The 26,062-nt window shown below is 40.4% G+C and overlaps 3 protein-coding genes across 10 annotated transcripts in view; 1 reads left to right on the forward strand and 2 right to left on the reverse strand.

Annotated features, from left to right (window-relative positions):
• The window catches only part of fsip1 (fibrous sheath interacting protein 1), a 35,501-nt gene extending 25,377 nt beyond the window's left edge, over positions 1–10,124 (reverse strand). For 3 of the 8 annotated variants that reach the window (XM_034674368.1, XM_034674366.1, XM_034674369.1), the window contains exons 1-8: positions 9,802–10,123; positions 9,641–9,701; positions 8,989–9,158; positions 8,420–8,501; positions 8,232–8,321; positions 7,637–7,776; positions 7,302–7,421; positions 4,288–4,452 (exon numbers count right to left, since the gene is read on the reverse strand). In XM_034674368.1, the coding sequence (XP_034530259.1) occupies positions 4,288–4,452; positions 7,302–7,421; positions 7,637–7,776; positions 8,232–8,321; positions 8,420–8,501; positions 8,989–9,158; positions 9,641–9,701; positions 9,802–9,963 (990 nt within the window). In that variant the 5' untranslated portion in view covers positions 9,964–10,123. Of the gene's footprint in view, positions 1–1,531; positions 1,982–3,403; positions 3,583–4,287; positions 4,453–7,301; positions 7,422–7,636; positions 7,777–8,231; positions 8,322–8,419; positions 8,502–8,988; positions 9,159–9,640; positions 9,702–9,801 lie in introns of those variants that run through there. The other 5 variants (XM_034674370.1, XM_034674371.1, XM_034674373.1 and 2 more) reach the window with 4 other exon arrangements.
• Positions 10,125–11,585: 1,461 nt separating this feature from the next.
• On the forward strand, positions 11,586–19,870 carry LOC117806047 (sushi domain-containing protein 6-like). Its single transcript, XM_034674714.1, has 10 exons — positions 11,586–11,825; positions 12,442–12,583; positions 14,346–14,537; positions 14,734–14,925; positions 16,258–16,449; positions 17,026–17,217; positions 17,355–17,549; positions 17,637–17,769; positions 18,089–18,486; positions 18,567–19,870. The coding sequence occupies exons 2-10, from the start codon at positions 12,466–12,468 to the stop codon at positions 18,590–18,592; spliced, it is 1,638 nt and encodes a 545-aa protein (XP_034530605.1). The 5' UTR covers positions 11,586–11,825; positions 12,442–12,465; the 3' UTR covers positions 18,593–19,870.
• Positions 19,871–22,056: 2,186 nt separating this feature from the next.
• Positions 22,057–25,435, reverse strand: LOC117806480 (sodium/bile acid cotransporter-like). Its single transcript, XM_034675431.1, has 6 exons — positions 25,430–25,435; positions 23,903–24,306; positions 23,536–23,740; positions 23,231–23,409; positions 22,467–22,666; positions 22,057–22,328 (listed from the first exon to the last, which is right to left on the reverse strand). Exons 1-6 carry the CDS (start codon positions 25,433–25,435, stop codon positions 22,297–22,299), a joined length of 1,026 nt encoding a protein of 341 aa, XP_034531322.1. The 3' UTR covers positions 22,057–22,296.
• Between the last annotated feature and the right edge of the window lie 627 nt (positions 25,436–26,062).

Consider the following 26,062-nt stretch of genomic DNA (forward strand, 5'->3'; position numbering starts at 1 on the left):
AAAAAAGGAACCAACCTATATTTTAGCTGAGTACAACATGACCAAAACTTTTCCACAGCTGCTTAATTATAAGACTAGACCAAATAGGATGCATTTGTAAACTAGCTGCTGACCACTTCGTGTTGGTCAAAAGGGCGTTTTCTGCCCAAAACTCTGCTCTCTCACTTGACACTTGCTAGTTAAAATCATGGGTGCTCATCAGCAACCGCACACAATGACCTCATAGTCCTACATCAAAACACAGCCAACCAATATAAACAAAAACACAGCTGGAGTTACTATGCAAACAAAGAAGGATTCAAAGCTCTGATGATGACAGAAGGGATCTGAAGCAATCCAACACTGGGACAGGGACTGAAGAACCATGATAACACTCATTAATTTTTATCGTTACGCCACTCTTCAGAGCCACACATGATAGAATAGCATTTGTAGTGCTGATCACACACAAACACTTACACACCCATGTCACCAAACACCCAACAGCAGTTAATTCTCATGACACAGTTCCCCATTTCTGGCTTTAAACTGTGGGTGGTGCAGGCATTACCACACAGCTGTACAGTAGGATGAGTGAACTGTAAATCAGTCCTATATACTAACACGTGTTTTTAATGACAGGGAGGCTATTTCAGCTGAAGAGGGGAGAAGATGAGGAATGTGAAAGAGCAATGCTGTCACTAGAACAATATCAACAGCATCCAAGGAAAACACTGTTCAAAGGGATATTTTGATTCCATTCAATCCAGATCATTAAAGTAGGGCTTGAAGCTCTGTGACCTGTTTCCTGGCATCAAAAAATAATCAAAAAGGGAGCCAGAGGTAAAAAGAACAAGGCTCTTTTTAATCAATACTTCCACTGTGACTCATATAGTGGCCATTTTTTCACAAAGGACAAAAACTGGAGCATCAAACACGTAATTTCCTGTATTCTGGTACATGGTTTTGCAAGCATTTGTGCTGTTTCTGCATCCCTTAAAGGAAACCATGAAGCAGGCCGCTGTCCTTTTAAAAATCAGCCTGTTGACCTTGAGGTGAGCAGGAGGAAACACCCAAACAAGGACTTAAAAAGGGAGTAAAGCCTCCTTCCCTCTCCCCGCTTGATACTGGCGGGCATGGATCACATTTTCAAGTCAGTCATGCAAAATCTAAGTCTAGTAAAATCATTTTGCAGCTGTTAGCATGATGAATGACACTGTGTTACAACCAAAAACTGTTCCTGCAATTTTCTGCATTTATTCTTATTTGATTTGTCATTCAGTCATTGCATTACAATGTGGAACTGCAACTTAATTTCCTGATTGCGTGGGGAAAAATTTGTAGCATTTTTAAGACAACACACTTGTCCCAGTGCACTCAAATGTGTCTTAAACTTGGTGCCCTCTTTCGACCAGGCATTAAGATGCATCTTGGAATCTGACCTAAGTGGACCGCCCTGAATACGGTTCTTAATGCAGAGACTAACAGATAAACTCCATACTGGCTAACTTAAACCAAGTGTTGTTGTCTTGTACAAAAAATGTTCAAAGCATGTTTTCTACATTTTATTACACAAACATATTTCTAAAATAAAATAGCAGCATAAACGTGCTGCTGGTCATCATATCCACTGCACAGTAGTCATAACTGTAGAGCTGGCACTCCTCTGCCACAACCAGCTCTGTAATTATGCCCTGATGGGGGGTGCCTCTCCTCCATGGCAGCATCTCAGCTGGTGCCTGGCTGCACAGACTGCATCCACCCTTGAACACTCAAGGGAACAACCTGTCTAGCCCTGCTTAGAGAGGCTCCTCCTCAGGTGTTCAAACAAGAATGCAAGATCTGCTTTTTTTTCAGAATATCAATCATGACTTATTGGGAAAGGATGCCGCCAAGCTCTGAGTTCATAGTTTCAAGGCCTGACTGCTTCTTTGTGAGCCAGTGCTCACTGGGGAGAGCTGAATAACTCCCTCTTCCATGTAAAAACTGACAGTAGATCAATCTGACATCAAGAGAAAGCAAGAGACAAAACCAAATGTTGAAATGTGGGCTGTGATCAAGTATCAAGGTGAAAAAAACACACTTTAAGAGGTGTTGAAACACAGATATGATGACCTCGTTTGTGTATTTTAGAGACTTCACTGGAATGGGCGAGCTAACAAGCGGAGTCCTGTTACGCCATCCAAATGGTTTCAGTTAGAAAAGACTGGTGCAAGCTACCGCAGAGAAGAAAGCTAACCGCAAAACAAAAGCATATTTACTTTTATGACCAAGTTTAAGATTTACAGGCCCTTATGTGAAATGAATGACTGGCCCTCAAGAGATTTATTGTCAGGGCAGTCTATCCTTAATGTGTGCCACAACGGTGAGACAGGATCAAGGTAGAGTGCGGAAATGACTACTTTTCCACCCTACAGGTGTGGCATTCAGACCTTTCACTCTTTATTTTTTAAACAGCATAAAAACACGTGAACACAGTGACTTTTAGCCATCTCAAGGGGGAACCATCTGCTAATACTTGAGAGACAATGGTCTTTTTGTCATTGTTTAATTCATATTTTCCATCATTTTAAAAGAAAGGCCTGCATTAGCTGTTTCAGTGCTAATGGAGAGCAGATGATGGATGACGGGGAGTTTTACTCTCCCTTAAACTCTTTTAAACAGGCAGGATGATTAAAGGGTGGGATGGGAGACGAGTTAGGCTACATAAAGTGACACAATCATCTGCCCAGTTATATCACAGTTTTGTACTGTTGGCCAGAAATCCACTCAGGAGGACGATAAGGGAGGTTTGCCTTATTTTGAAAGAGTCTTACGTAAGGCAATAGTCACATTTGTTGAGCAATGACAGTATGTAACTTCTGCATCAGTTCTGCATTAGTGCTAGTTTCATTATTAGTCTATTAAATTGAAAGGAATTCTTTCTTAATCCAAAACGCTCCTCAGGGTTCACCTATTGTTCGTGTACGAATCTGTATGGGTTCAATCAGTTCTCAGCGGAATAGTGACTAGATGAAATCTTGAAGGGAGTTTATTAGCTCAATAAGTTATGTAATTAGTCTACAAATTATTTTATGATGTTGTTCCTTCTTAACAATTACTTGTTTTAGAGCTACCTGTCATTCAAGACAGATGTTATTTTGAGAATCCTAGTCATTTTAAACCTATACCGCAAAACCCCAATGACCTCAGAACCCCAGCTTAAAATGTTACGCACCTTTTTTGCCATTTCCTCATGACATAAGATGAATGACCGATGAAATTTACAATAGGAAAGTCAAATTATTCTGCCAGCAACATAAATTCTCAGTCCGAGTATTATGACACGGGTTATGAGCCATTCAAGCTCTGAGATCAGATGCTGCAGTTTTTCCTCATCTACATTCAGTCGTGATAGTAGAAAATGGCACCACGGATTCACAGAACTGTTGTAAAGTTTTTATGACTTTAAAAACATTATTTTCCACTGACAGGTTATGCAAATGATGAACATGCCATCTGGCCTTTAATGTGCAGTGAGATAAGCTCTTGAGATATCTCACTGAGCTCACGTCTAGGAGAGGACCCAAACGCATGCAGGAACCAAGGCCTGGAAAAACTGGCCTGTAATAAATGTTTGTTAAAGCTGGTTGCTGTCTGGTGTGGTTATGATGGATGGATCATGCTGTTAGCTTTGACAAGTACAACATTTAAAGCATTGGGTATTAGAAAATGGTAAAACTTGGGCCAAAGTGTTGTAAACGCAGATCTCTTGGGAAATAGAGACACTTCTAGGAATTACAATAAAAAAATGTTCAATTTGAAAAGAATAATTTGCATGTATGAGAGGAAAGATGTTTTAAAATTACAATGAACCAACTCAAAGTGCGTCAATAAAACGTCATCAATGCTTACATGAAGGATGTATCATATTTACCATTGCCCATGTGGAAAAAGAAATGTCCTTTTAACAAGGAAACAACAGTCTACGCTAATTTCTTATATAAAGTTTACTAGCTGAAAATCAGGCACAAGAGGCTTTAGATTATGGCCTTCATATGGAGACATGGAAAATGGGGATGGAAAGTGAGGCAACCCTTAGATCCAAATTACTCCAGCTTACATAACAGTACTTTCCCCTGCTTTCGAAGAAGAGTATGTCTCCCAGATGGTCAATAACAAAAGGTTTTACAACATGTTGCCATCGTTGCCCTACCATGCTGATCTTGTATCCTGATGTAACACAGATCAGAATATCCCAGAGTGGCCCTGAATTCAGTGAACAGCATTCTACTTAAACTCTTTCTTGGTACAATGTTGGATACAGACCTGGGACATCCTTCCAATGTCGATGTATGAGCTTTGCACTGAGAAGAAATCTTCTGCAGGGAGGAAACAGCGAATTTTGGAGTCAATGTTATGGAGGTGCTCCAGGTCAGAGGGCTCTGGAGTGTAACCCTGGCCTGTTGAGAGTGAAACAGCCCACATGTCCTCCTGGAAGAGAATGATTGATAGTATAAGTCATGGTCAGTGGGGTCAATGTCTGGAGCTCTAATAGGATTTACTTATAATCCATCTGTTGCTTTAAAAACTTTGTGACAGAGATGTCTGAAACAAAGTAGTTACAAACCAGACTTTGGTACTTGATTTTCAATTCTGGAGGCAAATATTATGTAGATCACTTAATCCCTGTTTACCACCAAAGCATACACTACTTTGTACTACTATACAGTAGTGTTCTGTTGTACGCCTTCCTGTGCGATGGGAAACAGTTAAATGATTGCAGTAAGTCATTATTAGCAAACAGGATCATACATTTGTAAACAACTAAACTTTCCCCTCTGGATGCTGAAGGCAGGGATTATTAGAAAACTGATCCAGAACATCAACAAAAATGGGGTCTGAAATCACTGGAGAACCACAGAAAACAAAACTTTTTTGTACAAGCTAACATGAAGCTAAGGCCGACAGCTGGTTAGCCTGGCTTGGCATAAAGACAAAAAAACAAAGAAAAAGCTGGAAAAGTCTTGTTCGTAAAACAGTGACTTATTTCACACCTTACTTGTAGGTTACATTAACAAAACATGACATAGTAATGTTTGAGTTTTAAGCACAGCTTATTTCTAATTTTGATGGTTAGCGGCAATAAACTAACCCTCTCCTGGCTCTAGCTGTACCCAGTGAGAGAAATGATCCAATTTGTAAGTCATTATGCTAAGCTAAGCTGAGCTAGCAGGTGGTTGGCTATGACTTAATGGTAAGATTGATTTCAATCTTCTTCACAACCCTTGACAGGAGAGCAAATTAGCATTTTTACCATTGTCAAAGGTGTCATTCAAGAAGTTAGCTATAGCACAATTTTGACGAATCAGAATATGTTCTTATTCTGTTTTGTTCATTTGTTTTAAATTGGTTCTACTACTGCTGTTGGTAGGAATGGGGTAAAAAACTCTACTTTTTTCTGCTGGGTTTGAAGAAAAGGTCATAATACCCATGAGTACTCATCTGTAAGTGAAGTAATTTGAGATTATGGTAAAATCTCTGTGTTTTCCAATGCCTTTGTATCAAGCAATGTTATTATTCTCCTCTTTCCCGTTATCACGGACCAATCAGAGCTTCTCCCCGACCCTCTGTCCTGATTGGTTGAGTGGCGGCCCCACTATGTCGCCCTGATTGGCCGAGAAGCCACTACTTCCTCGTAGAACGCACACAACGATCTTTTGTGGGCGAGGTTACGGGTGGTGAAAGGAAATCTGGTGGGGAGATTCGAATATCACGACTACCAACAGCAGCTTTAAGTTTGAAGCTTGCACAACACTATAGTCATCTACAGTTGTTCTAGTATATTAAATATAAACTGACTTGACTAATAATTCCTCAATTGGCATTTTGAAAGAATCATGCGAATCAGATGTTTTTATTTGTACCTGATAATGACAACTGTTACTGGTAAAGCCTGTGGTATAAACCCTAGTACAAAGATAAAAGGTTAATGCTGGTTAAAGAGATCACATCCAATACCACAGCACCAAAATATTCTACTATTACTCACAGCTACTTATTTACTGCCCCAGGTAACTAGAACTACACTAAAAGAGGAGCTTGTTAGGACAGGCGGTCGCGATTTTAAGAGAATAAAAAAAACTGTGACGCAAACAATGAGTAGCAACTTGATGTGTCCTAGGGGATTCTGCCAAAACCTGGGTGCAGCCTTTTAAAACTGAAGATGCATCACTGTAAAAGTCCTGGTGACATGAATAATGCGCTTAGAATGCCTCACAATAACAGGAAGACTCCCTCCAGCCAATAAAAAACCCAGAGGATCTGCACTCCCCTGAGTTTGGTATCTTCCACCACAATTACTGCGGTATTGTTCAAAAAGTCAAGGCAAGCATCATAAATAGAACAGCAAGACATAAAAAAAAAGCCCTTGCAGCTTGTACCACGGATGCAGAGCTGTCGGGGTCAGGCTAAATGGAACCGCATGTGAAAGGTAAGTATGTTCCCTCTCGCCTCCCAGCATCCCATCTGACTTCAAACTGGCCTTACAGCTGCCAAAAAGGGCTATTAAGCAAATCGAAACTGACTATAACAACATTTGGAGCTAGCATGGTGTAGGTGGGTTGACAGCAAAACACGGGATCTCAAATGCACCATCCAAAGGGGGAAAAAAAGACATGCCGCCACAATCTCTTTTCTTTAAGCTCCATCATCACACCTCCACTGTGGGTGCACTGACACAGCTGATAGCAGGGCTATATGAAAGATCCAGGAACCTGAACTTCGTAGAAACACAACAGGGGGAATTGTTATGAAAACGTGCTAATAAAATGAATTCATAACATGCGGCGTTCCATGTGAACTGCATATGGCACTTAACATCTGGTTCATAATCTGAACTGCTTTGAGGAGACAGAGTCTTCTGCCCAGAGGCCGAATCAGTTGCCAAGCAGTCATCAAAACATGGATATGTGACCAGTGTTGCTCTGCAGGCTGTCCTGGAGTTACTCAATGTGTTTGATAACGTGGAATAAAAGGCTAGATATCACATATTGACATAAATGATAAGAAATAAAATTATAAAACACACATTTATTGACTTCAAATTGTGTCAAAAGGCTGTCTGGAAACAGTATTTGCTTCCAATAAATACTTGACATGTTATGGATTTAATGCAGTTCATGTAAGGTGAGAATGCCAGTAAAAGAGGCAGTGAAGAGGATCATCTGCTGTAACGCGGCTACACAAAAGAATTCTGCATATGAAGGGAGGTATTAAGGAACTTGAAAAAAAGAGTCTCATCATGACCATATGTTGTCTGTTAAGGCTTTATGTCGGCCCACCTCGCTGTCTGCCCCTCTGGCATTGTCGTCTTCCTTTTCGTCTGCTCCTTGCAGGAGCTCAGCCAGACGCTCTTTTTCTGCCTGGGTCAAACGCACCTGGGCCCCCTCCCCACTCACATGCTGTTGAATTAGCAAAAGGAAAGGGTCTTAAAAATCATTACTTACATTGCATTTCCACTCATCTTCAGTGGTGGCCTAGTGGGCTTAAAATATGTATTTTTCTTGAACTAGAGACAAATATTTCTTCACTGGTAAAACAAACAGTCTAAAGACTTGCTCCCAGTCATACGATATATCCCAGCACTGCATTTGGCCTGACATGAACTTTGACATACCTCGATGTTTCTCTTGACAAAGTCCTTCTGTTTTTTCTTGCCTTTGGAAGCTCCACAGTGGCTGCCTTCAAATTGCTCTTCCCCTCTCTCCTCGTGGCCTACTTCAAATGATTCTATCCAGCTGTCTGACATCTTTTCATCTGTCAGGTAACACACACTTAAGATTACAAGAGGTAAATCTGTAAAAGTTAGTCAATGCTCTAATGGTAACACTTCGCCAAGCCTGATTTTACAAAGTCATTTTTAAGCCATGTGCTCTTATTCTGTCATCTTATTCACATATATTTCCCAAGGGGATTGATTTCATAAAAAGCCGCAAGATCTTGATCAGGAAATTGTTCATGAGACACATATTAGGTGAACTGTTAAGCATTCACTCCTGGAAAACTGCTTAATATCTGAGTATGTGCGCTAAAGCCTGAACCAGCCTGACATAAAGGGGAAAAAATCAGATCTGCTTTAAGTTCCACAGGCTCATGGCGCCATCAAGTGCACAAGTTCTGCAATACAGCCACGAATCAGCATTGATTTTCAGGCCCACAATGAAAACATAGAAATAAAACACTGCATTCTCTTCAGATTTTGATTGACTCACATTGCTCCATGTATTTGCCGTCTCCGGTGTGGTCACAATCAGGAACCTGAGTTTCAAACAGTGGTACAAAGTTTTCCTCCTCTTCTGTATCTTTAAGAGAAGACACATTATTTAAAATATCCCACAGTGATCAAATGTACAACTCTGTGAACATTGCTTCTGATTTGAATACATCTGCCTGTACTTACTGGGGGGTGCTTCCAAAGCCAGAAACAACCTTGTGTTTGAAGCTTCGCTGGCACATTCAGAGTGACCTTCAGGCTTACTTTGCTACAGAACAATAGAGTTTAACATAACGTAAATTACAGCTGATTTTTAAATGAATCAGTATTTGATGGAGGAACTGAGAGAGTGACAATAATATCCAAAAGTGGCCAATGGCATGCCACGTTATACACAGGAAGATTATATGCCAACAGAAGAGCAGCATGTGCTGATGTGGGATCACATTCTGTTCCATATTGAGTACTCTGACTGGGTACATGGACAGGCCAACAGGCTTACCACCAGCTTTTATGTCATCATGGTAGTATTGAATAACCATATTGTACCAAACAACCATACTTTCTAAACACATGAAAGAAGCATAAGAGAACCTTATACATTCCTGTATTTACATCACTTTGCTGCACGTTGTCAATAAAAAGAAAGTGAGGTGATACATGTCGCTTAACTACCAATATGCACCTCATCTACCAGAATATCGAGTGGCATGCCATCAGCCACTTTTGGCGCAGCAGACTAATACATTGTCTACCATGAGCTCTTGCCAGAGTCTTGCTTGAAGTTCTTTCCTTTGACGTCTGACTTCATTTTCTCTACAGATCTTCTCAGCTAACATTTCATCAAGTCGTCTCATCTCCTCGATGGCTCTCTGCAGTTTGGAGTCTTCTTTTTCTTCATCAGTTAAATTAGCACGAAGCTGACCTAGAAGATATATAAGTTTAACACAGCCTCAGCTTAGTTTTCTGAGAGACTGTATCCTCCTAATCAGAATCAGAAATACTTAATTTATCCTGGGGATAAATTCAGTTGTTACAGAATGCTTTATATGCACAGTATGAAAAAGTCAAAATATTAATAGAAAGAAGGAATACAATTTGGATTAATAATAAGTATATACAGAAATGCAGAATAGTTACAGTTTGCTATGTACAAAAGCGCTGGGATTGAAGGTATTATATACAGGATGTTGAAGTGGCAGGGATATTGCACAGTGTATTGCACAGTGTATTGCACGATTATTGCACAGAGTACAGGATATAGCAATATAGTTCAGTAATCAGAGGGAGGAGTTGTACAGTCTGATGGCCACAGGCAGGAATGACTTCCTGTGGCGTTCTGTGGTGCATTTAGGGGGGATCAGTGAGGGATAGTCAGTGTGCAACCCTACATTACAGAAAACTAACCTTTGTCAGGAAGACCTCTGGCTGTTGAGTTGACCATAGCATCTTCAGTGTTGCTCCTTATCTACAAGAGATTTTCAGTATGTCTTAAGTAACTTGAAATTATGCAGTTTGGCAGTTATTATGAAATTGTGCATATCAATGCAACCTCCTCTTCCAATTACCTTGATATTAGTGGCATCCTTTGACAAAACAACAAGGGAAAACGAGGTCGTAGGACTAATTCTCTCATTATGAGGCAAAGACATGCTGGACACACGGCTGCCTGTTTGCTCACTCGATGCAGGTCGAGAAATGTCCTCTAAACTCCCTCTGATTATTTCCATTCTGTGAATTTTGAAAATCCGTATTTGAAGAGGAAGGGAAACAAAGTTGGTATTTTAAGTATTAAATATCTGTGGTCCAGTTAAAAATGTTGCACACAAAGTTACCAGCGTATTTGGTAACCAGGGACGCAAACCTTCCCGGATGTTGTAACTATGGAAATGTGTATTTGTTACTCCGGCCACCGGACGGAGGAGGCGGCGGAGTTGATGTTGCAGCCATAGACATATATACGTAGACGCCGCATTGACTGGTTGAGAGTACGTCAACGTCGCCGCCATGTTGAATGTGGCAATTTATACAGATGCGCTCACACAGATGCGTAGACGCATGCCTCCTGATTGTTGTTATATGACCACACCGGTGTAAATTTGATTTATTACCATTAACAGAGCTTTCCAAATATACGAAAACATTGTTTTGTTGAAGTCTCCACAGTATTTTATACAATTAAAAAATGTCTATAATTTATGTAATGTAGTTTATCCATCATTCCACTGCTAAATAGCAGACTCACTGCCAGCTGCAGCATTTTATTAATTTGATAAACATACTTCGTACGTTTTTTTTTCTTTAATAATTGTCGATTTTATTACTTACATCAATTTTAATCCTCTATTATCATTTTAATATATTAATTCTTAAATAAAGATTTCATAATGCACAAAAACCCACAAAAAAAAACACAATTGCTCCCACAGATAACATTATCAAAACCAAACAAAGCAAAACATTTTTTATTCTTTAGTAAAAAAAAAAAAAAGGGTTAAGTTATTATAATGAGATACTGAGTCATAATTATGAGATACTAAGTCATAAGAATGACATACTAAGTCAGAATTGTGAGATAGGTATAAATGGGCTTCAATGTGTGTTGCGCCGCAGCTACAGTTTGAAGGGGCTGAGACAAAGCTTTGCAGACCTTAATGCCTTCATAGGCTTTCAGTTGCAAACGTTTGGCAAGCAACACAGCTACAGTTGGATACACCAAATATGTTGGATGGCCAGAATAATTACAGACAGAGAAACTGTGTGTCAATTGATGCGACTGATCGATGGGCGCGGGGTAGAACTATGTGCGCACAACAATTTGAGATGGCGTGTGTCGTGGGTCGAACTATGTATGGCATATAGTTGGCTATATGACAAATTAAAGCCCTATGGAATATGCATCAGTGGTTGCATTGATGGTTTTTCAAGAAAAATTATACGGCTAGAAGCATTGCAGGTTATTTGATTGATGCTGTAACTGAAAACAATGGATGCCCTCAAAAATTTTATTTCACGATTTGTGAATCCACATCTAAAGTAGTCTTCAATGATGATATCCATTAAAATCTGCAAAGCTTTGTCTCAGCCCCTTCAAACTGTAGCTGTGGCGCAACACACGGAAGCCCATTTAGGCCTCTCTCATAATTATGACTTAGTATCTCATTATTATGACTTGACTTTTTTTTTTTTTTTTTACTTTTTCATTACATTTACATTTATTTATTTATTTATTTTTAACTGGCGGAAACGGGCTTCCATAGTTTTCACATCTACTTGAATTAGTTTACACGGCAGACCCGCCACATTCAATATGGCGGACGCGCTGACGTATCGGGGCAGCGGGAAAGCACAGTCAATGCGGCGTCTACGTATTTATGTCTATGTTGCAGCCAGCTAGCGTCACAGGTAGCAGGCTAGCCAGTAGGGAGCTAGCTAGCTGTTAGCTATAGTAGTACCGCTCGGCTCGTTTAATCGTGTTATTTGTTGCTACTTTAAGGACATTTCATGTCTTTGGCAAAGCGAATACATCGGTGATAGATGTCGTCGGTCTGACAAAGCGAGTGTGGAGGTTTAAAGGGGCCCTGCTTTTGTGGTAGGTGACGTTTACAGAATAGCCATTTTAATTTCAAGCTAGCGTAACATTTGTTAGCATATAACGGCTAAATTGATTATCTCTTAGTAGGCCTACAATAAATTATATATACTCTCTGTTGAACACCGTTTTCATTGTGAGGTGGTAGCATCGTTGCTATCCTGTTATTGTCAGCATGATGTGTTCTGTATGTAAATGCCTTCACTACTGTTTTGGCCTTGAGAGCTTAGCTATCATGGCTAATTAGAAAGCATCGCAGTGGGTGTGTAACACTGTAGTAAGCCACTGAAACGGAACCATTCAGCGGTCATAGCGGTACTTCATATGTGAAATATAATTAGCTATTATCATTGCTTTGCTAGCACTAATTATAAAGGGATTTAAAAGGTGTAACAGCCACTGGGATGTAGGAACTGCCAGCTTTTGTTATGCGTATCCCGATCTCTCAGTATTGTCATTGTACCCACTGTCCCACGATCACGCCCATTTCTCTGGCAGCCGTCCAGGCTCTGCAGAGTACCTGCGTACGGTTAGGGTTACGGACAATTACTCTCTGAGCGTGATTCATGGTGCATTTATACCAACGAAAATGCTTTGTTTTTCTTTATCTGAACAGGTTGAGTTGACTGTACAGGGGAAGATGTGCAATGGAATGATAGAGTCAACATCAAAAGCCCTTCTGGCCCACACCTCAGCCACTGAAAGGTCCTTCCTGTTGTTGTTGGTTCTGACTGCAGTGTCCACTGGACAAGGGTCAGGTAAGAGGCAGGATTTAAGGTTGCACATAAAAACAATGCAAAGCTGTTAGGATTGTGTCCTTTATTTATCAACTACCCTCTAACTGCTGCAAGACTGTTAACCAGGTCCATCAAAACAACCCACATCACCCCCATCCTATTCTCTAAGATCCTCATTTTAACATAAAGCAATCCATCATCAAGCACACATACAGTTGTGCTCATAAGTTTGCATACCTTGGCAGAATTTGTGATTTTTTTTGGCCATTTTTTAGAGAATATGAAAGATATGAAAAGATATGTAAGATATTATGGCCAAGCTGTCGTCTCTGATGAACATTTCTTTTTTTATATATATATTCTTGTTGAAATTCTTGTACTGAACACCTTTTTGTTTGCTGCTGTAACTCCATGAATTTCCCCGTTGTGGGACGAATATAGGAGTATCGTATCTTATCGTATCTTATCGTATCTTATCCTATCATATCTTATCGTACCTTATCTTATCTTAAGAGAAAAACTTTTTTTACACTCATGGTTAGTGGTTAGGTGAAGCAACATTTTTATCAAACAACTGTGTTTACTCTTTTTATATCATGATGACAACAGAAACTACCCAAGAAACCATCAATTCTGCCAGGGTATGTAAACTTATGAGCACAACTGTATATCTCCGACCTGCTCCACCCTTACCATCTCCAGTAGACCCCTCAGATCCTCAGACCAGGGTCTTTAAGCATGTGGCTCCAACTCTGTGGAACAATCTTCCACTCCAAGTGTGCTGTGCTGTCTCCACTGAGACTTTTAAAAAGTACCTTAACACACACTTGTTTGACATGGCTTCTGACCGTCGTATGTAATTTGTTGTTATTTTGTCTGCTTGCATTGTTGTCTTATGTATTGCATTGTATTTGCCTTGTCAATATTGAAACTCTGTGAAGCACTTTGTGACTATGCTCTGTGAAAGGTGCTATACTAAATAAACTTTACTTACTTCCTCACTTACTTACTAACTGCTATAGAAACATTATCCAATCAATTTCATCATAAGAATTGGTGAAAGAATGTAATCCTCGGGCCATTGATGAAAATATCACAACTCAGTGAACTAAACAGATCATGTGATATATGATTAATGTCTACCCAGACCTTGTAATTTTTCAAGTTTATTCAAATCCATGAGTTTTTGATTCCAATCAAACGTATGACTTCCCAAAAGTGTGACTGTTATTTATCAATAGTAAGAAAAATTTTAAAAAATGCAGAGACGCTGAAGGTGGCTTTGTAGCATCACAACACAGCCAGTCCACATTAGATGCAATTTGTTAGTATCTCATATTGCATGGCAGAGTTTTTCAAAAACTAATGCAGTAAGATTTGTCACCCAAAATCTTTTTTTTTTGATCAGTGTAACTTTGATCATGTGAAGCAGAACCATGAGCAGGACTTCCTTCCCAAATGTTATTTTTTTACGGCAGACTACTAGTGAGGTTTCCAAGTATAATGTAACACATTTTATTGAAGCATTCATTAAATATTACAAGCATTGTATTGGAAGTGTTTGTTCTCACAGTACATTACAGTGTTTTTATGATTATGATCTCCTTGCGTGTGTGGTACCACTGTGAAGCCTTTCTGTTACAAAAGGTTACCATAGGTCATCCAATGTCCTTGTCACTCATGACATCAAGGGCTGACACACACATCTCAAACCAGGCTCAAAATATTTGTTTTAGTTCACAAGTTTCACAGAATTTCTTCTTCTTCTGTCTTCTCTTCCCAGGATGTGTGAGGCCATACATGGTCCAGAACAGCTGGGTAAACCTCACAGAAACCAACAGGGGCTTGTTTCCTGTGGGCACGGTACTGCAGTACAGCTGTGACCCTGGTTACCTGCCGGATGGGCCCAGCATTCTCACTTGCACCACTGTTGGACGCTGGACCTCTGACCCTCCTCATTGTATTCGCAGCGGTGGTACGTGTTTCTGTTTACCACAGCCTGACGTTACGTTACAAGCTGTCACTGAATTCTGAGTAACTAGTCTTATTTACTATCAAGGAAAACCCTCTTTCACATGTTTTACATCTAATTATGCTCAACTAAGTCTCATGAATGAATGTTAGCTAACTTTGCCTACCTGTAAAGATTTCATGTTTACTCTCTTCATCAGCATGTCTCCCCCTCTCCAAACCTGAGAATGGGGGCTACACCTGCCACCCAACTCCATGTCGAATGTTTGCACACGGCACTGTGATCGAGTTCTTCTGTGACGAGGGCTTCATTCTCACCGGGGACTATTACTACCTGACCTGTCAAGATGGACAGTGGGATGGCCCCATGCAGATCAGCTGTGTGAGCCAAGGTTAGTCAGACCTCAAAAATTGCGAAAAACACTTATTGTGTATAGGAGCGACTGTAATAACTGAATTCACCCCGGGAAAGATAAAGTATTTTTTTTTTGTTGGGACAGAATGCTTGAGGCTGATTTATACTTCTGCGTCACCCCTACGCAGCAGTGGCTGACGCGGATATGAGCCCCACATACTTGTGCGTCGTTGTGTCCGTGTCGCGCAGCAATTCTCCAACAAAACGCTTCAGGGCAGTGCGGTCTCTCTGATAGCCGGTCGCCTGCTTCCAGCCCCATTACGATCTCTGTTTACTTTTCCACAGAGATTCAGAGCGTGTTATGTTAATCTACAGCTGATACATGTTGCTGTTTATCATACAGACATGATTACATGAAGAATAGAGAGGAGGAGACGAAATACATGGCCGATGAGCGGCTGATGTCCGGGGTCACGGGAGTGCTGTAAATACGGGAAACACAATGCCACCGAGCGGACCAATCACAGGGCTTGCAGTCCACATTGATTCTACGTGTAGTTACATTTTGGAGGAGGTGCACGTCAGCTACTCTGTGTAGGTACGGGAGCTAAGCTGACGTTGATTCGATGCAGAAATATAAATCAGCCTTTAGAGACATGAGTATTTCTCCATGATACTGCTTTGGTTTTGGGCTGATCTAGGGATGGCAGAAGACCAGGACACCTTCACTACTATCTCCCCACATGCCAGCTTCACCTCAGCCCTGCATGGGCCAACAGCTCCATCCATTATCCATTAAACATGCAGTACAGAATACAGCCAGGTGATAGAGCAGCAGAGTACAGAAAGATAACAGCCTGTCTTTGTTAGATGTCAAGGACTCACGATAATAAGTAAAGTAATGCTGCTGTGCCTAAAAGTACACATAAAATAAATGTGTGTAGAGATATTGTTTCAGTGGATATACAGTAACATCAATCCATGAATCAACATACATTGACCGGTGTGTATTTTCTGCGGTTTTAGGGGCAAAGTGAGATGAGTGAAAATAAATACGCCAGCTCGAGCCCAGTCTGTTTAAGTAGAAAGGCTGAATCTGCCATGTAAGCAGTAATAAGTCTGCCTTTCTGCAGGTTCACATCACTCTTAAGGGAACGAGAGCAAACACAGTCATTGGTTTGAATCATGTTATGCCCAAAAAGAATAATTAATCAACTTAATCCAACCTCTGCACCATGACTGTGTGCCGCTTAACTTAATACGACCTTGAGTGTTTTTTTAAAAATCCCCTATAAACCAAATGTATATTTATGAAGCACTGCATATATACTGTATATGAATGTCATTTTGAATGTTGTCTGTTTTCCAGGTTGTATTCGGCCCTCTACGGTGCAGCACGGCTCAACTAATTTGACAGACACCAATAGAAACTTGTTTCCTGTGAGCACAGTTCTGCAGTACAGCTGTGACCCAGGTTACCTGCCGGATGGACCCAGTATCCTCACCTGCACTTCGCTGGGACGCTGGTCCTCTGAACCACCTCTCTGCGTACACAGTGACGGTAATGGCAAACCTCCTCACAGTCCTCTTTACCTTTTTAACTCGAGGAACATAAACCATCAGCACACCTAAGACCTTTATAATGAACCAAATTCAACATACAAATAATTCCTTTTTATGACTTTACTTTTCTAATTCAAGCAAAAGCAATAGTCCTAGATGCTGTCAGTTGGATAAGACACCTAAATGTCAAATTGTGTATTGATTGATATTCCTTAAAAAGCGCACCGCTGAGCGTCTCCGCTGTGTGCAACACCTTTAACAGCTAATTCACATCAAAACATGCTTTGAACTTAAATCACCTCCCTGATAGCTGAATCTAATATGAGATCACATGATGTTTGTTTCACATGATGGAAAATTGAAAACAAAAATGCGTGTTTCGAGTAATTTCTCAGTGATCAATTAATCGATAATCGATTAATTGTGTACATCCCTAATATGAACATAATTGAAAGCACCCTTTTTTTCTTTGTAACATGAAAAACATGCAACATCAGTGTTTGTTATCAAATGATTCAGAGATACAAACATCATTTTTTGTCATCAGTTTTTTAATGTACCTGTCTATTTTCAGGTTGTATACGACCCTCCACAGTGCAGCATGGCTCCACTAACCTGACAGAAACCAACAGGAGCTCATTCCCCGTGGGCACAGTCCTGGAGTACCGCTGTGACCCGGGTTACCTGCCAGATGGGCCCAGCATCCTCACCTGCAGCACACTGGGACACTGGTCCTCTCTACCTCCCCGCTGTGTGCGCAGTGACGGTAAAGACAGGACATTATCTACAGACATTTTCAGTCTCTCAACATTTCCTGCCTGCTGTAGCTCAGTTATGGTTTGACATGTGTAATGTTGCGTAATACTGCTGTTGATGACTGCTTTCCTTTCGTTCTGATGACAGTTTGCCAGACTCCATTTCAGCCAGACAACGGAGGCTACACCTGCCACCCCTCCACATGTGGGAGACTTTCTCACGGCACAGTGATTGAGTATTTCTGTGATGAGGGTTATATTCTAAAAGGAGATTATAAATACTTGACCTGTCAGTATGGAGAATGGGACAGCCAAATGAAGCTCAGCTGCATCATGGAGCAAGGTAACAAAACAAAATGAAATTTTTTTTTATCAGCTGAATAAATACAGGAAGTTCTGTCTTAATGCATGATTGTTTATTTCCTCACAGACCGTGATCCAACTCTACCAATAGGGATGCCCACCTTGTCCATAGTGGCATCCACAGCTAGCTCAGTGGCTCTGATCCTGCTGCTGGTGGTGCTGTTTGTACTTCTGCAGCCCAAACTTAAGTCCCTCCACCGGTAAATCTGCCTTAATATCACACTTCACTTTTGTCCAAGGGCCTGGTTCCACAAAGCTTTTTCAGCCAGGAAAGCACTGGGAGGATGCTGGGTAATGTTTGGATGAGGTGCTTGTACCCCTTGGCGAACACATGTCACAACATATGCCTTCCTCTGATCAGGAAACAGTTTAAATAGAAGCTGTTGTCTGAAAATGCTATGTGGACACAACCCTGTATACATATAACCCACTGCTGTGTTAGGCTCTACGCATCCAGTGCATTATTTATAGAGGCTAAAGGTGGATGGATGTTAACTCTCTGTGATCCTCTTCATCCAGACGTGATCAGGGTGTGACCGGCCAGCCCGTCTCCATCATGGTGGAAGGAGTCCAGGTGACTCTGCCCTCATACGAGGAGGCTGTGTGCTGTAACGGAGCCCCATCCTCGACTCACGGCTCCGAGTCTCGAGTCCAGATAGTGCTGTCAGAGGGTCAGCATGTGACAACGCCAGAGGCTGGCCCCTCTCGGCCCTCCTCCCTCAAACATCAGCAGTCAGAGATGGCCGTGGTCCACCCTGCACCACACTCCTCTTCCTCTCCATCACCTTCCCCGTCGTCTTCTACCTGGGTCCTGGAGCAAGTAGGTGCCGCTGCTCCTTCATCGTCCCGAAGAAGGCCGTCTGCAGGCAGCGACCAACACAGCTTGTCTATGGACTCTGAGATGGATTACTCTGATGGTAAAACCCTCTTCAGATTCCAGTTAACTCGTTTGAATCACTGCTCTGCTCTGACCTCTGTTTCTCTCTGCTGTCTTTAGACATGCCGTTACTGAAGGAGGCCTGAGAAAGGCTGCAGCCTTTGGACTTTACAGAGAGAGCCAGCATTTATTCAGACCTGTACTGACGAGCAGGGTGCCTCGTGTGAGTTAGTCAACACAGCTGTCAACACAGATGAGTCCAACATGAGAGGCTCTGAGTGGAGCTGTGAGTCACTCAGAACAGATCCTCTGACCTTCCCAAAAGAGAGAGGAGAAGACATTCACATGTACATACATGCTTACATTTTTTATAGGAATTCCTACACTATGTATGTACGTCTAATGTCGGGGGCTGGGTTTGAATCGTAGAACAAATACAGAAAAGAGCGGGCATCACTGAAAGAGTTTCAGAGTCTTTTTGAAGAACTGAACGGGCACAGCTACAAACTCGTTTTGGGAGCTAATTATCTCACCAGTGTCTTGGAAACCTACCGTTCATAAACCACATATCACAGCATTAGAGACACATTAGCAATGACACAGTCATGCACACTAACAACAATTTTTGTAATTATGAATCATTATTTAAAGTTTTTAATCATGACTCACATCATTCTACACGCCACTGTGCAGTTAAAGGCTTGTTGTCCATGAGAGTATTGAGTATTCCATGGTTTCCTTGTCGGATTGTGGGCACACTTTTTTCTTTTTGTGACATTTTGTTTCACACCTGTACCCAACACACGTCATCCTATCTAAGAGTCCAGATGTATTCTCTTCACACTAACACATGCTCCCAATGGCCTTAGCTTTCCACTTCTATGCACAAGTACCTATAACATTTGAATTAAGGAGTTTTGAAAATGAATGTCAGTTTAAATGCCTCCCCTGCTTGGTGATGTTACGTGTGGCTTTGTCTGACACATCACTTGTACAACAGAAAATATTGTTCTCTTAATTTATGCAGGCTGCTTGGATACTCCTGTTTTCAGTCTTAACGGGAAATTGTGTATTTAATTTATTTGTGTCCAGAACGCTGTTGATCAGCCATGGCTTCTTTTGATGCTTCCACAGCTCTTAGAGAAAACGTCTTTTTAACTTGTGGCTTTAGTTCGGATCATTCTGCAGGCACGTTTTTTGTGTCACTGTAAATGTAAATGGGTAGGGACAACACAAAGATGTGTACAGATATGTGTAATGTCAGTGTTCACTTATTGACTGTCCATTGAATTCACTTTTGGACTAAGGAATGATTTTTTGTCTTAGTAAAGATGTTTCTTAAATGTATGTAAAAAGTTCTAATTTAAGTTTACTCTGTATATACCATCTGACCATTTTGATTAAATATAATTTCAGGTGTTCAACCGGCCTTCATTCTTTTCTTCAGCAGAGTGCTTTTCATATTATTTAAACATTACACTTATTTAAAGAAGCTCCTCTTGTAAACAGACTGTAGAGTCTGTCACAATAACTGCCACAGCATTATTATGTATTAATATTATTTTGTATTGATAGCCCACTTTATGAGAATCAGATCTGATCACCACTTTAAGATCTTTTCATAAATAACAAATAATACATTATTTCCATGAGCTTAACAGTTTAATTACAAGTTTGTGTACATGCAGAGGTGTCAAAAGTATTCACATTCATTACTCAAGCATAAGCATAGATACTAGGGTTTAAAAAGACTTCTGTAGAAGTTGAAGTATCAACTCAAGCTTTTTACTCAAGTAAAAGTGTAAAAGAACTGGTTTCAAAACTACTTAAAGTATAAAAGTAAAAGTAATGTAAGGGGGAAATAATGCCATTAAGGACAAAAGCTTAGACTGTGCCACAGGGGCCTATAGTGCACTACGCCACCTCCCAAAAAAAAACATTTTTTCTGAAGGCCATAATGACTTAAATGTTATATTAATATGTTAATGTTGAAATATTTTGGTTGCACCTGTTTCTAAAGCATTTATGCCCATTGAAATGAATGCATTTTCATACAATGCAAACACATTAAAGAACCATATATGTGCATTAACATGTTTCATGGAGTGGAGGATAACAAGGCTATTTTTAAAATGTAAGGAGTAGAAAGTACAGATAATTGCTTGAAAATGTAAGGAGTAGAAGTAAAAAGTCAGCTGAAAAATAATTATCCAGCAAAGTATAGATACCCAAAATTTCTACTTAAGCAAGGTAACAAAGTATTTGTACTTCGTTACTTGACACCTCTGTGTACATGATGGGTCTGATATTTTTATGGAAGCAAATTTATTCATATTTCATTTACTATATGCTACTTGTGATTTTTAAATGGCACAGTCTGGGACATGTCAATGATTAGCAGCAAAACTGATACTGGTATATATTTCTTACAGTGTCAGATTTAAAAACAGTCCTACTTGTAACTTATGTGGACAATAAAGTCCACAAAATAACAACTTAAAGTTATACATTTTTTCCTTTTTTCCTGAGTCAAAGGTTCAAATTCAAAAATAAAAAAGCATACCCCTGCAAAAATGACGTCAATGGGGTTAAAGCTCCTGTGAGAAGTTTTCAGCTTGTTGTTTAACACAGTGTTTTTCAACCTTTTTTTGAGCCAAGGCACATTTCCTACATTAAAAAAATCCAGAGTCACACCACCAACCAAAAGTGTTACATAATGACACATTTAGTCTCTCAATTTATCAATCTGATTATCTGAGAAAGGGACTTTGGCTACTTCTTTAACTGCGTCAGGGCAAAGCATCTCATTTACAATGGCTTTTGCAGGTAGTATTAATGTCTGTGCCACAGTGTGTGGCTTTTTGATTTGGCTCTAAGTAGCTAGCTTTGAGAGCTCTCGCAGACATCATTGCAGTTTTTCTCATAAAAGTTGCCTTTTCCGCCACCCGTATTACACTATTCATCCGGGTTAGAATTTATCCAGGGCCCAGTTTGGAGGTTTCATTTTTCCTTTTTGAATATTTATCCATCGCTGTTGTACGCCTACGTCTTATCACATACACCTCTAGCATGCATAATGAATTCTATTGTCTTAAATTAACAAAGTTATTAGTGCACTTTATTGCCACCCAGTGGGTGGTTAGCACAGGTCAGTGCATGGACGAGTATTGAATTACTCCGCCAGTCACTACTCTGCAGGCACAGATGCACTGCATGGCAAATTGTTTGCAGTATATGAATAATGTTTTTTTTGGACTAAGTGAAATTGGAAAATGTCCGTGGCACAGTGGTTGAAAGTCACTGGTTTAACAGATTGAAAGCATTATTGCTGCCTCCTTTTGGCCTTGAAAAGTGATCAATGTTTGACAACTGTTAAAGAAAGCAGGATAAGTCAAGAAACCCTTATTAAACATATACAGGAAAAATTCAGCAACAACCACATTGTCCACAGGGGGCGCCAAAATCAACACAAACTGAAAGTTCCTCACAAGAACATTAACCTTAAAAACACATAATGGGTGATAACTATAAAGAGCACATTCCAGATCAATCATTTTAATTGTTATTAAATCATTTATTTATATATAAAATTGTGCTTAAAAGGCCTCATTCAGAAAATTAATGAATTCATTCACAAAAATCTCGAATACAAAAATATAAATACCTCATTTTAAATCATTAACTTCCTGCTTTAACGTACACTAGCTGTACTTTACATTGTGTGTGTTTATAAAGTTAACAATTAGTATTATTGGCACTGAGCCACTACCTCCTCAGTAAGTAAGATTCAGCTCTTCTTGGGTTTCTTCTCCAGCATTGGGTCTTCTGTTGTGGTGCTGTCATTGTTTCTTTAAATAACAGATCCGTTTGGTATACTTTTTTCTGTGTAAGAAGAAGAACAGTGACATTAGACTTTCATTGATCTGAATTTGAAAGACCAACAAATCTGTAGAGAGTGTGCATGTGCTAATCCTCCTCCCAGGGTATCTCTACACAAACACATATGCAGCTGGCATTTACCCTTGGCCAGTGGCTTGAATCTTCGGTAACATCTGTAGCACAGCGTCAACAGAAGACCCTCAGTGATCTGCGCAGCGAAGTAAATCAGAGGGAAGAGAAAGAAAGCTCCGATGGCCTCCATGGAAAAGGTCAGCTTTAGGATGGCAAAGCACAGCTGGATGTTTTGACATCCTGTTTCCATGGCGATGGTCCTGCATAATCTAGAAGTAAAATCAAGAATCAATATTTTTGTATTCAAACTTTATACATGCAACAACTTTAATGCAACTGGATTAATAGTGGACATCACATTTATTAGCATATTGTTAAACTTAGTTGGGACAGTTATTAGGAATGTTATTTAAAACAGAATTTGATGACTTATAAATCATTAAAAGCTTATTTTAATTTAGAAAACCGGGCAGAGGTGGCCTAGCATAAGGCAATCATAAAGGCACAGAAGCCCCAAAATATAACTTAATTTATTTTTTTTAAAGCAAAACAACAACATATCAAATGTTGATGTTTTGTGTCATTATTTCATGAAAAATATACGCTCATTTTAAATTTGATGCCAGCAGCGCATTTCAAAAGAGGTGTAACAGGGGCATGTTTACCCTCGTGTTTTATCACTTCTTCTTTAACAACACTGAAAATGCTTTGGAACTAAAGAGACCAGTTTCAGGAAAACAGCAAAACCTCAGTACATTGGATCACAACTTTAAAGTCAGGCAATCAATAGGTAGCCAACTCAAACATAGTATATGAAGGGTTTGCTCACTCACTTATGACTTTGCTTGCATAAAATGGATATAATGTAACCCAACGTGAAGCCAATAAGGGGCATCATCACAGCCACAGTCAGAGTGTCAGGTGTGAGGATCATCCACAGGATGTCTTTGATGGCAAAACCAGACAGGGTCCATAGTACGATGGAACAGATCACCAGCAAGGTCAGACCACCCTGCCAGGAAAGTGAACAATGAACATGTTACAAGTTATCTACCCTTGATTTTAAGTATATCTCAGCATCATCACTAAAGGCCACACCTTTCCATTCCTCTCACATAAAAGATGTCAGGTGTCTCACATTTTTGATGAATGGTGTGTACTTGGGTCGGTAGTGGTTTAGGGCAATGCCAATGGCGCAGGGAAACAGCGTGAACAGAAGGGTACTGATGATGCCAAGGTAGGGCACAGCATTTTTCAGACTGGGGAAGCCTTGGCAGTAGATAAAAAGCAGCAGAGGCATCATACCCAGGGCCGCTATGCTGGAGAAAGTGGTCATCACAATACTAAAAGCAAGAGAATAAATGAGTTAGACCTCCATATGTAACTTTTAAATGTTTCAAATAGTGCGTGCTAAAAAGGCATTTGTATTGTGGAATATATAAATCTGAATAAACTGTGCAGACGCATTAACATGTCTAGGGATCGATGCATGATTTAGGGTTTACCTGAGATTCATGTCCCCTTGTACAGCAAGGGAAAGAATGTTTGATAACGTCCCCCCCGGGCAGCAGCCACAGATGAGCACAGTCACAGCTTTGAAAGATTTCATCTGTAGCATTTTAGCTAAACAGAAAGCAGTGAGGGGCATAATGCCAAACTGGGCCAACAGTGCAATGCCTACACCTTTTGGCTTGAGACAGTGGGCCTTTATTTTGGAAATTTCCATCGTACAGCCAAGAGATACCATGGTGATGAAGAGGATGGCCATGGTCAGGGTGTCGACGATGCGGTTCATCAAGGGAGATATGCTCAGGAGAGCCAAGCCCCCATTGTCTGTGCCATTTGACACATTGTAGTTGTGAGTTATTCCATCGTAGACAGCTGTCACATTCATGATGGCATTAATCCCCTCAGTGAACGCTCACTGTTCTGCAGCTTTCACCTGTCACACAAAGCATATATATTTAAAGCATTACATATCCGCCACAGTTTATGGTTAGTAATGTGTGTCCTAATAGTGTTGACTGCAACATATCTATTACAATTTACCTATTTAGATTAATGATTGTAATAGGAAGTAGAGATAGTCATTGGTTTCCAAAGTGAAGCAACCACAAGTGCCTCAAACCTAAAATCACTGTTAAATCTAAATGCTGAATAACAATACACATTTATATTAAATATTTAACATTTATATTTAACATTCAAAATCTAGATTTATATTTAACATTTAGTTTCAACATTTAGATTTTTAGTTAGCATTTGGATTTAACAGTGATTTCAACTAAATACATTTGTCACAACAAAATTAAATGTGAAAATGATTCCTCTACATGTGATAAAAAAGTCACTTAAAAATTCACACTACATTTTTAATACATTTAAGAGCTAAATGCAGATAACTGTTGCTGTTATTTTCAGTGTGCACAAATTTACAAATCGCGCCACATAAATGTATGAATAACAACAGCCTTTGTATTAGCTTTTGTATTATCTTAATGGGTTCGTTACTACTTCCTGCTCTTGAGGAGTGCAGACGCTTTTTTGCTTGCTCTTGCTTATGCTTGCATTCTTTTCATTTTAACTCTTTTTTCTTCACTGAGAGACTACAAGCAGTCACTCCAGGATACTTAGAAACCACTGGGACTATAATTTACTGTCGACAAAGTAAACAACTGCCTTATCTCGACATTTTATCGAAACTGCAAACGTGGCCTACTGATCGGCAAAAGCCTGTTAGCAGCTAAGCTAACTGGAACCAAAATGCCTCCTTTCACTGTGGACGATTTTCAGAAGATCCTTCAGAAAATTGCTGTGCTGGAAACAAAGATGCATCGGATAGAAGTGAATGTGGAAGTGAATGGACTATGCGGGAATGACACCACTCTTCCATGGGGTCAGAGCAGCAGACATGTACCTGCTAACACACGGCTAGTTAGCCCAAACAATGACACTCCAAAACAGGAGGACCGTGCAGTTGGGACCAGCTGGAACACTCTTGGCGCTAGGCCTAAAGATAAAACGTTTCCCACGGACATGAGAGAACGGATAACAGGCAGAGCCAAGCGCCCTGAGATTTCTGATGCGACTGGCTGGCCTGCACTCTCATCCAGAAGGAGTGCCGCCTCAACCCCCCTACCAAGGAGGAAACAGCCATGGACAGCAGTAAAAACTACTAGTAAGAGCAAACCTGTAGAAGAAACAAAGATACATTTAGAGAACAGATTTGCACCACTTTCACAAGATCCTGACTCTCCATCCCAGGACCTGAGAAACCCTGTGTCCTCGAAGACCAAGGGAAGGTACGAGACCAAATCTATAAGCAAAAGGCCGCAGAGGGAGCTGACGCCTGGGCCTGAAACACTGATCGTGGGCGATGGTGCCGTGAAAGAGGTCAGTAGCCTCTGTGGCAAGAGAAACACCAAAGTCCTCTGCTTCACCAACGATTCGGTCTCTGACATTTCAGACAAAATTCTGGACATTGTTGCTGACCACACAACGGTGAAATCACTCATTCTTCACACTGGGGCCTTGGATGTTGTGAAGCAACAATCTGAGGTATTGAAACAAGATTTTACTGATCTGCTGCGCAAAGTCAGATCTGTTGATACTGTGGTGTTTATCAGTGGCCCTCTACCGACTGTCCGAAGAGGGGACGAGAGATT

Source organism: Notolabrus celidotus, chromosome 22 (assembly GCF_009762535.1).
Source record: "Notolabrus celidotus isolate fNotCel1 chromosome 22, fNotCel1.pri, whole genome shotgun sequence".
Classification (NCBI taxonomy): domain Eukaryota; kingdom Metazoa; phylum Chordata; class Actinopteri; order Labriformes; family Labridae; genus Notolabrus; species Notolabrus celidotus.

What these genes read in the sequence shown, in the direction of transcription:
- LOC117806480 (XM_034675431.1), bottom strand. An exon ending in CAAGGGGACATGAATCTCAG is followed by an intron (nt 23,741 to 23,902) that starts GTAAACCCTAAA and finishes TCTTGCTTTTAG; the next exon opens with TATTGTGATGACCACTTTCT. An exon ending in ACACACCATTCATCAAAAAT is followed by an intron (nt 23,410 to 23,535) that starts GTGAGACACCTG and finishes CTTTCCTGGCAG; the next exon opens with GGTGGTCTGACCTTGCTGGT.
- LOC117806047 (XM_034674714.1), top strand. Translation starts at nt 12,466, where the DNA reads ATGTGCAATGGAATGATAGAGTCAACATCAAAAGCCCTTCTGGCCCAC. An exon ending in TCTCTGCGTACACAGTGACG is followed by an intron (nt 16,450 to 17,025) that starts GTAATGGCAAAC and finishes GTCTATTTTCAG; the next exon opens with GTTGTATACGACCCTCCACA. An exon ending in AAACTTAAGTCCCTCCACCG is followed by an intron (nt 17,770 to 18,088) that starts GTAAATCTGCCT and finishes CTCTTCATCCAG; the next exon opens with ACGTGATCAGGGTGTGACCG.